Source organism: Anopheles arabiensis, chromosome 3 (genome assembly GCF_016920715.1).
Source record: "Anopheles arabiensis isolate DONGOLA chromosome 3, AaraD3, whole genome shotgun sequence".
NCBI lineage: Eukaryota > Metazoa > Arthropoda > Insecta > Diptera > Culicidae > Anopheles > Anopheles arabiensis.
In genome coordinates, this window is record NC_053518.1 from 49320326 (window position 1) to 49331421 (window position 11096).

General features: G+C 39.7%; 2 protein-coding genes across 3 annotated transcripts; both read left to right on the plus strand.

Moving 5' to 3' along the window:
• The first annotated feature begins 274 nt into the window (after positions 1 to 274).
• On the plus strand, positions 275 to 3666 carry LOC120901972 (integrin beta-nu). Its single transcript, XM_040310371.1, has 8 exons — positions 275 to 344; positions 473 to 567; positions 708 to 906; positions 980 to 1935; positions 2000 to 2172; positions 2497 to 2694; positions 2800 to 3170; positions 3250 to 3666. Exons 1-8 carry the CDS (start codon positions 275 to 277, stop codon positions 3597 to 3599), a joined length of 2412 nt encoding a protein of 803 aa, XP_040166305.1. The 3' UTR covers positions 3600 to 3666.
• Positions 3667 to 6634: 2968 nt separating this feature from the next.
• On the plus strand, positions 6635 to 10600 carry LOC120902775 (microsomal triglyceride transfer protein large subunit). Of its 2 annotated transcripts, XM_040311775.1 has the most exons (6): positions 6635 to 6932; positions 7202 to 7396; positions 7456 to 7476; positions 7598 to 7767; positions 7857 to 9934; positions 10029 to 10600. In XM_040311775.1, exons 5-6 carry the CDS (start codon positions 7905 to 7907, stop codon positions 10339 to 10341), a joined length of 2343 nt encoding a protein of 780 aa, XP_040167709.1. In that variant the 5' UTR covers positions 6635 to 6932; positions 7202 to 7396; positions 7456 to 7476; positions 7598 to 7767; positions 7857 to 7904; the 3' UTR covers positions 10342 to 10600. The 2 variants fall into 2 exon arrangements, with proteins under 2 accessions (XP_040167709.1, XP_040167708.1); XM_040311774.1 differs by lacking the exon at positions 7202 to 7396.
• The last annotated feature ends 496 nt before the right edge of the window (positions 10601 to 11096 follow it).

Below are 11096 nucleotides of genomic sequence, written 5' to 3' on the forward strand. Positions count from 1 at the left end.
AAAGAGAGCGCTAGATCCCCTCGCGTTGCTCTGTTTGTTTGGGTTCCGGTTATCTTATCAGGGCTTTCAGTGTCGATAAATAAGGCATGTCGCCGGTGTGGTTACATATCGTGCAGTTTTACAATCGTTCTAAGAGGTTAACTGAGCGGCAGCGAGCGCTTAGCTGTCCGATAGTAAATTCGTTTAATAATTTATTAAGAAGTATGCAGTGTTCTTGCAAACCATCGTTCGGGCACGTATAGTTTGAATCGCAATTGCAAAGTTCCTTGCTGCCATGACCGCATTCAAGATATCTGTATCTCTATTGGTGACTACGTATCTGCTTAGTTTGGCATTTGGGCAGTGTAAGATTAGTTTTGTTATGAAACAAACAACGATGCTATGAAGCTTTGTACGATGTACAAACCTCGTTGGCAGTGCTTTGATCGCAGTTGATAAAATAATAATATTTATGGTTTTGTGGCCTTTTCAGCGTCCCGTGTCGTTGCTCAATCCAAGTGTTTCTTTCAAAAAAATTGCATCGAATGTCTCGACGCTGATAAAGACTGTGCATGGTGCACAGATGAGGTGAGTTCATTCATCGCTATCTACATGGTTAATGGTCAACAAATTCTGTAGAATGTGTGCAACACGTATTGCCGCGTTATTAAGAAATGATTTTATATGCATCAAATGATTTCGATTGATTGTTCTGTTTATTGTTGCAGTTGTATGACATGCGAAAATCCCGATGCATGACTAAACATGAGCTGTTAGAATCCAAATGCAACGCGTTAAAAATCGAGACAAACGATGATTATTCATTCCTTCAAATCGAGAAAAATGAGCCGCATCGGGACTTCGATTCGCAGCAGTTGGAAGCTGTACAAATAATGCCACAAAAAATGAATTTACGTCTAGGAAAGTGTAAGTAGCGGTCATCGGATACAATCAAAAGGGTTTGCTGTGCGAATTTTTATGTAATATTTTCTAATTCCAGTGGGCTCCAGAACCATCTCGTTCAAGTACAAACCGGCGAAAAATTATCCTTTGGACATGTACTACCTGATGGATCTTACCTGGTCGATGCGTGACGACAAAGCAACGCTCGAGAGCATGGGCAGTCAGTTAGCACTAGCATTAGCTAACTTAACCGCCAACTATCAGTTGGGTTTTGGTAGTTTTGCTGACAAGCCCGCCTTTCCGTTCATACAATCCGAACCACATCGACTTCAGAATCCGTGCTATTCAGAAAACGACCAATGCGAACCGACCTACGGGTTTAAGCACCGGTTGAAAATTACACGCGACATCGATAGCTTTATTGCGCAGGTCAAAGAAAGCAATGTCACTGGAAATGTGGACAATCTAGAAGCGGGACTAGATGCCCTAATGCAGGTGCTGGTATGCGAGAAACAGATCGGATGGGGTTCAAATACCCGTAAAATTGTGATCGTAGCCACAGACGGATGGCTGCATATGGCTGGCGATGGGCTGCTGGCGGGTATCGTGGAAGAAAACGATAAACAGTGTCATCTGGACAGTGACGGAAACTTTGTAGATGCTTTAAAGTACGATTATCCGTCTTTGGAACAAATTTGGCGCGTACTGTTGCGAAGCAAAACGGCTGTGATATTTGCCGTCACCGAGGCGCAGCAAGCATACTACCGGCGCTTAAGCGATCTGATGCCTGAGTTTACCAGTGTTGGCCGACTGCAGGATGATTCCTCCAACATTATCCAGTTGGTAGATGAGGGATATAGAGAGTTTGTTAAGCGGGTGGAGTTTATAGACAATTCACCAGACTACATGCAACTACGCTACACCACTGATTGTGCAGGACTGTATCGTGAACCGCAACCGATCAACAGATGTGACAATATTGAAATTGGAAAAGAGTATAAATTTAACGTTGAAATACATCTGCTGGAATATCCTAAAGATCCGTCAATAACGGTAAGGAAACAGTTAAAGCGTATATAACATTCCACAACCGGTTAATTTAATTCACCAATTACAGAATATTACAGTTCGAATAGAAGAGAAACTGATCAGTAATGAAGCCGTGGAACTGGACATAGCTTTGCGCACTAGTTGTAACTGTGAAAAAAATAAGAAACCGATGGAGCTAAGTGAGCTGTGCAACTTCAACGGAGATTACGTGTGCGGGCAATGCCAATGCTATGTCGGATGGTATGACTTATTAGTTTAATTTAATTTATTCATTTATATTGCCCTACGGATGCAACAAGTTCCAAGACATTGACTAATTACAACAAAAAATATTCTTTTGTTAAAACTGTCCACACTGTGATGAACATCGATGGACTAGTAATGTATATTAAAGGTTCTAATCATACTAGCAATCAGACCATGGTTGGCATAGTGTGATCTGAATTGCGAAAGTCTAATAAATGGACTAGAGCGAAGTACATAGGTTACATAGTTTACGTAGAGATTAGTTTTGCAGTCAACTTCGTTTGGAAAACTTGTTACAGTATCAATTTCATTTCATAGGATTGGCAAAACGTGCGAATGCAATTTACAAAACTCTCAAAATCGACGCGAATTGTTCGAGCAGTGTGTGGCGCCCAGTGTAGGTGACGAGCTACGTACTGGTCCTATTTGTTCCGATCGAGGCGAATGCATATGCGGACAATGCTATTGTAATCCCGGATTTGAGGGAGAGCATTGCGAATGCAATGAATGTGCCACGTACGTACAAACCAATAATAATTGGGAGTAAGGAATGAAGCTATGACAGCTAGACATGATAATGTAGTAACTAACTATGTACATATATACCTTTAATTCCTGTAGCATTGATGGAAGCATTTGTGGAGGTCCAGATCACGGTATTTGCACGTGTGGCACATGCAGCTGCTACGACTCGTGGTCAGGTGACAATTGTGAATGTACTACAGACACAACTGGTTGTAAGGCACCATCCAATGATGCTGTTTGCTCTGGACACGGGCAATGCAACTGCGGACGATGTTCTTGTGACGAATCCTTCTTCGGACCATTCTGCGAAACGAAGGATGGGGAACAACCGGCATTATGCTCGTCGTACGAGGATTGTATTCGATGTGCAGTACATGAGATAAACAATATACCATGCCAAGATTTAGATAACAAGTGTCGTGAAAAAATTGGGCTGTATAAAGTGCAGCTCGTTGATGCCACTGATGGTAAGCTCACTAATATCCTTAATACGTGTTACCGTGACTCCATTAAACTGAATACGAACAAAAAATCATATATTTTCAGATTCGCTAAACTGCACTTTTCGATTCAGTGACGAGAAGAATGTATGTGACTACAGGTTTTCGTACGAACTTGCGAACAATAGAGAAACATTGCTAAAGGTACAGAATTTACAATGCAAAGAGATCAACTTGATTGCTGCTGGGTTCACTATCGCTGCATCCATCATTATCGGTGGACTGCTGATGCTATTTTGCTACCGATGTAAAATTATGTACGACGATAGAAAAATGTTTGCAAAGTTCGAAAAGGAAAGGGAACAAGAAACGAAGTATCAAATGGAGAGTCCATTGTATAAATCACCCATATCTAACTTTAAAGTTCCTGCTGAGATGGAGACAAGTGTTTTGTAAATGATGTACGAACTGTATCCTCAAAGAAAAACAAAAATAAAACTAACAATAGTGTGATTTTAGTTTACGTTGGTGTAATGGTTTAAATATTTTAACTATTTAAATTGAAAAGCATGTCTTCACATCTCCTCTGTACTGTTGTAATGTTTCGCATTGAAGTTATACGTTGCTAGAAATTTTTCGGTACAATATATTTAAATACTAAACTCTTATGTCTAAGTGCACTCGCGAGACTCAAAGCATCTATAAACATAAAATAAACAAAACACTCAACCTGCTATATAAGCAAGGCTTAAGATTTATATAAAAACGTAGATAAATAGAATAGAAAAGTAGATTTATATAAGCTAGAAATGAATGAAGTCGGTGATATTGATAGCCATTAATCAGACAACACATTTGTATTTTACTATTCTATAGACCAGCGGTCGGTAAAGTCAGGCCCGCGAGCCAAATACGGCCCGCCGCAACTTCAAATCCGGCTCGTAAAAGGATTTATCTGATTTTGAACGATGGGGAAAACATATTAGTATACAAATTACTGTACGTCTTTTCGTATGATTCGCCAGCCTCGGAGCCCCAACGTCCATCCTTCCGGGGGCCCTTGACGCTAGTACTCTGTTCACTACTGATACATACGGCATACTATAGACCACTTAGATCCACCACTGGTTAAGGATTTTCTACTAGGTTGATTACCTACAGACATTTTTATGACATTTATTTATTGTGATCACGATATAAAGAACGATATTTTGTTCAGCCTTGCATTTAATTGAAAATGAGATTTATTCACGTTTTTTAGCTCTCTGAAAGTTAAATTCTTCTCGAAAGCTTGATATAATTTTCAAACTATTTTATTGCTCAAATTTTATACAATTTTAAATTTTGTTATGTAATGTATTATGCAATGGAGCCATAGAAACGCTTTTCATTTAAAATCATTTACTAAATTTGGCCCTTCGACTCAATAGTTTGCCGACCGCTGTATAGACCTTTACTATAGAATATAATAATATAGAATATAGAACTATCGCAAGCGCTACAGATTAAGCTTAAACCACAGGGAAATCGAATATCCATAGAAAAAGCGAAAGCTTCATAGTTTCTCATTAGTTTGCTTAATAGATGGCGTATTATTATTATTATTATTTTTTTTTTTTTGCTCAACAACCATTGTCCGTCAAATTTGACGAATGAACTGTCAAAACAAAAAATTCGTGAAACTCGAATTCGCGTAACTCGAGAGCCGTGTAATATGGGGAAAGACTGTATTTAAACAATCGTATCGCCGTTCTAGTTCTAGCGATGCATAACTTCAATGCGAAACCATACAAAAGAACAGAGGGAAGGAGAAAGCTCTCAAAGCGAGGAAAGCGCTCCACTAGCTGGGTATCCCATCAACAGATGGTGCCACCCCAAGCGCCACAGATTAAGCTTAAACGACTGGAAAATTGAATATCCATAGAAAAAAATGAAAGCTTCATTGGTTTGATCAATAGATGGCGTATTACAACTCATCATTATATTGCTGCTATCCTTTTCTTGCAATTTGTTTCGACAAGTTTCATCTTATCATGACCTAAATAGCCTTCTAACTTTCAGAGCAAAAATCTTTATGAATGGTCGCGTGGTCAGATACGTGGGTATCAATCAACACCAACGACCATTACTCAAATCTCACTTGCTTCAGTGCTGGTGGTTTCCGTTGGAGTTTAGTATTTAAACAATCGTATCGCCGTTCTAGTTCTAGCGATGCATATCTTCAATGTGAAACCAAACAACAATACAGAGGAAATGAGAAAGCTCTCCTGCAAGCGATGAAGCTCAACTGGTTGGGGTATCCCACCAACAGAGAGCGCCACCAGCTTTTTCGCTATTTTTAGAATGCATGAGTCGTTTGCCGTCTGCTGAACGAAGTCTTTCTATATTCCGTTTAGGTAGAGAACTTGAGTCGTTTAGAAGCCGTTTAGTGGTCGTTTAGTGGATTTGTGGCACTTGGAACCTGCTTTTTGATATTTTTCGAATTCATGAGTCGTTTACCGTCTGCTAAACGTAGTCTTTCTATATTCCGTTTAGGTAGAGAGCTTGAGTCGTTTAGGGCGGTGGCAACGCTTTTTCGCATGCGATTTTATCGGACGGCCTGTCAAATTTTTATATGAGATTTGACAGATAACGTCGGACGACGAAATCGCACGTCCGACGTTATCTGTCAAGTCCCATATAAATCTCGTCCGATAAAATCGCATCCGATGAGCGTTGCCACGGGCCTTAGAACCCGTTTTGTGGTGGTTTAGTGGATTTGTGGCACTTGGGACATTTCTGAGCACACGACCATTTATATAGATTTTTACTTTTAAAGTCAAAAGAATATATAGGCCATGATTAGATGAAGCTAGGTGAAACCCGTATTGCAAGAAAAGGAGAGCAATATGATGATGAGTTATACTACGCCATCTATTGAGCAAACCACTGAAGCATGGAGCTTTCTTTTTTTTCTATGGATATTTGATTCTCCAGTCGTTTAAGCTTAATCTGTAGCGCTTGGGTATACATATCACTACAAAAATAACGAATAAACCGAAACCATAATCTATTATTGTATGTATTACCTACCCGCGTTAGTGGGTATAGAAGTAAGGGGTTAAAGTTGATTTAATTGTTTAAAGTACATTAAAAAATTGAAATTTTATGATTTTTTACCACAGTTTAAAGACACGTTTTTCTAGGTATTTTTTCAAGGCAATCTTCAATAAAAAGTTATTATAAAAATAATGAGCTAAAAATAACCGGGTAAGTGGTTATAGAAATGAAGTTTAACAACTTTTAAATTTGTGATGGACAAAACATACATCAACCCTTTACTCATGTTATTAATAAATACGTTAAACGTATTTTATAAACGTGTTTTCGCTGATAAACGACGTTCCGCAGTACTTTGATTTTGTTTTTTGGGTATGTAGCAAATGAGTGAAGCAACTGTCAAAATGCAACAACATTGGTGTGTCAAAAAAAAAAAGTGGTACATGGGTCAACCTTGTTCTGGTGTAGGATGAGACGATTTATGCTGGGAGCAACGGTTTAAACTAATCGTCGATCATTCACACACGAAATCACCGAAACAGAGAGTGGAACATGGTCGTGAGGCCACAAATTTAAGCGCTGTAAGTGGCACAGTGAATACATTGCTAGTGTAAGTGGTTCTGATAAATTCTTGGAGTGATCGCGATTGCGTGCGTGCGGTGTTGTTGTGTTCTGATCCGCTTCGAAAGAGTTGAATGACCAGAAAGATGAAGTTGTATTTGCTTCTTACAATCCTGTTATCTTTATTCGGTAAGCATTAGATGCAGTTGTTACGGCGTTGCCAAGCAACTACCATACTATTGTGTGATAGGTGTAAGAGAAGCGGACTGATAAGATAACCTTTCCCCTTGAACTTGATGCATGAATGAAAACAGAAAGGAAAGAGACATTGCATGATCGAGACAGAGACAGAGTACACAAAATAAAACAACGGTGCATCCACCTCTATGTGATTTAGCATCGTAATTCGGCACGATGCGCATGATGAATATTAACCAACTATTATTTCTAAAATCTAGCCATGCAAGAAATCGAAACTCGAATCGAAGAGAATCGTCAGAAATGTGTTAGAATCAAAAGAATTCATAGAAAGCTATTAAATCGAAATAATATGAGTGTACAAGTAAAATGTAGGACGAATACCAACTCATCATGACGTGTCCTGCGATCAGCTGATAGTGCTGGCGTTTTCGTGTAGCGCTGGTTAATGTTGTGTAAATAAATCAGATTACTGTACTTATCAGCTCATCTTTTAACGTCTCTTTCATTTCAGAGTTCGGATACGTGGCTCCAGGTAATTATGGCGTGGATTATTCTGTAACATGAAAATATACCGGGAGACGATATAAACGATGCACAGCAATTAATTGTATATTCTTTGTGGTAACGATAATCAAATGTTGCTGTATTTGTAGCCTTCGGAGATGCCTTTCGCGTTGGAACGGAGGAAACGTTTGATTTTTCCAACGTAGTTCATGTGGGCAACGGTAAAAATGCAACTGTTCCATTTGGGTATCAAACACATGCAACGGTTATTGTGGGATCGGTGTGGGGCGATGATGAATCAAAGTTATTGAAAATTCAGGTAATTTTGTCTAGAATGTGTTTGCTCACAGTCCAAAATCAAATGAGCGGTTAAATATTACAAGTACTATAACATGAGTTTTATTGTAGGTGCAAAATCCCTCGCTTGTTAGCATTCCAGATGGCAAAGTTGGAACGATGATTGGAGCAGAATCTCCGTTTTACGCGTGGTGGAATTTAGGGCAAATCAAAGAGGTTTATTTTGAAGCTTCAGACGCACTACCGGTGCGAAACTTTAAGAAAGGAATATGTGCCCTGTTCCAGTATCAGCTGCTAGATGGCACGTACAGTGAGGTGGATCCTTCTGGGGAGTGTGAAACTAAGTACATATCGCACTCTTCCACCCGTTATCACAAGTCCAAGGGAAACTGTCATTACGATGCAAAGCGGATGCAAAGATCGGAATATGGTTTACGAAGCAATCTTAAAACATCGCGCAGTACGGATTTCACCGTGTCTACGGACGGCGCGCTACAAAAAATCAAAAGCCAGGACTACGTGAAATACTTGCTGAACGCACAGGATCGGTTTGGACCGTACTATGAGTCAATCATGCAAATGAACGTGCAAGGAAGCACCCAAAAAACGTCAACGCTGGAAGGATCAGACATTGAAGGGATCGTCAAAAAGTTGTCCCTTGAGAAGGAAACGCTTCGGACAGAGGAGTATAAATCATCGTGCAAAGATAATAATTGCGATAACATTATCGGTGTATTTAAGCAGCTTAAAAATTCTCTAACGAATGATAATGTCGGCAAAGAGGCATCTGCTACGGCAATGGTCGACATGATGCGGGCAGCACGAAAAGCGACAAAAGAAGATTTAGTGCGTATTATCAAAGCAAAATCATCCAATGATATGAAAGGTCAAATAGTTGATATACTGGGAGCAGCACAGACGATGGCTTCTCACCAGGCTGCCAAATCAGAATTGCTAAGCAGCTCAGACGATGAAAATATGTTCCTTGCAGAACGTTATTTACAAGCGCTTGCTATCGGCACGCGTCCAAAAAAGGAAATTGTTGCCGATTTGTTAGAAATGGCACTAAAAGAGCACATGAATGTTAAGTTTTACGATAGCCTTATCCAATGTCTGGCAGCAGTAACTCGTCGATATGCTCAACTCGAAGGAAACTCTTATGAGACAGAAGTGGTGAAGAAGGTGGTTAATTTTCTGGAAGAAAAGATCGACAAATGCTCAAGAGAAGATTGTAAGCTTAAATTCATACGCGGACTGCAAAACCTCAAATGCCCTAGAACAGCGGATAGATTGATAAAACTTGCTCAAGAATCCACCAAAGCCGTCAGTGTAGCAGCAATGAAAGCTCTGCGCTCGTTTTCTGTCTATTTATGGAACGATGAGTTCAGGGTCAAATTCGAAGATATTTTCTTCCAGGTGTCGAAACGTTATGATTCTAGTGCACGAACTCTGGCGCTGGATATATTATTGGATCTGAAGCCGGATCAAGATGAGCTATCGCATCTAGTACAATTTTTGAAATCAAAGGACAAAGCGTACGAAGTGAAGCAGTATTTGCTGCAGAAACTGCGGATGGCTGCCGCACAATGCTCAGAATTTGGTTCAATGCTGAAGAATATTATCGAAAAAGATGGCCTTCTAAACAACTACAACATACTCGCTCCCAAGGGACTATCCACGGCATTAAGTCGCAAATTTTCGACCGCTCCGTCATTTAATGCCTCGCTTACCAGCTTGCAAGAGATGAGTGGAGGTGTGTTGAAACGTGGCATCGTTGATTTGACCCTGGATGTAAGCGACGAAAAGATGAGCTTGTTCACGCTAGGGTTGTACGCAGGAGGAATGTCGTCGTTTGTTAGTAGCAATGACGAGGAACAGATAACAGACAATAACGAAGAGGAAGATACAACAGCCGGTATGGAGCTGTCGGTGCAGGGCGTGGTAATGAGGCCGTTGGAATTTTTCAACGGTAAGGGAGAATTGATGGGACATGTTTGGAGCGGTACAGCATCGGAGCCTACACCAGCCTACCAAGCCATCACACTGTTGCAAGACAACGAAGAACGGTTTGCTTCGCACAATGGTGTAACGCTGGCGCTCAGTTCTACCGGAGCAATATCGATTGATCTAAACGGTCAGGTGACTATGAGCTTATGGGGTCGAAACGCGCAATCCAAGGTAGAACAGAAGTAAGTATGAATAGATATTCTATTTTGTTAGTAATTTACAACTTTGGTATTTGCAGTATTCTAATATTAATGTCAATTTTTTCAACACTTTTAGTACTGGAATCAGCATGACTAGCAGGTTATCTTTTGATACATCTTTTGCATTAGTTGATGTTCGGTTCAGCTCCGTGCAGGCCCCACAGCTGCATTTGTCTTCTGCTCTAGACTTCTCCGGTGATCCTGCTTTGTGCATGCAACTAGTTCAGCCCAAGAGTACACTCAAACATCGATTTGTCGGCACAATAGATCTAATAGGAACAAAGCACCAAGCATCACGCAAAACTACGAAAACATTTAAGCTGAATGGATTAACGCATTCACTGAATAGGAAAAATAACGATATGTGTAATTTGATTTCAAAAAGCTGATACCGAGTCTCAAGTAAGCCATGACACGCGGATAGATTGCAAAAATGATTAACGAGGAAGTTAAGAAAATTAGGAAATTATTCAAGCCGGGTAAAGTTAAACATGCAACTATCATAATGGACCATTCCTATGAAATCTCTTTTACATCACTTCACTTACTGAATCTGACATTGACTAACAATTGTGCAATTCTAATGACAAATATAGTGATAATATAACACCGATCATGGGGTTCCCTTTTGTTCCCTTTTGGGTTTGACTGATTTGTAATAAATGGTTGTGTGCTGAAAGAAATATGTGTACAGTAGAGGATTGCTATTAAACATTATATTTCCTCAACGCCAATTCCAACGGCCGAGGAATTATGCAAATAACATCGAACACCACTTACGGAAAGAAGAAGATGAAATAAAATGATGATTCTAAAAGATGTATCGTATTTTTACACCCTAGAACGTAACGAACAAAAGATGCCAAAATGGGAAATGTGAATAGGAGTATTTTTAAATTATCAGAAAATCTAACAGCGTTTTTTAGCAATCGTGTGTAATAATAAATTCCCTGGTCGCTGGTTAGCAGCTGCATGTAGCATACTAAGCAGCTACTTTTCACGTTTATTTGAATGACATTTTGCCAAGGAAATTCCTGATTCGCGTGAATAGTACTAAAAAAACATGAAATAAACGAAATAAAGAAATATTGATGAAATGAAGTATTTACTTTTTGTTGAAGCAAGATTTTAGATCGTGTAAGCT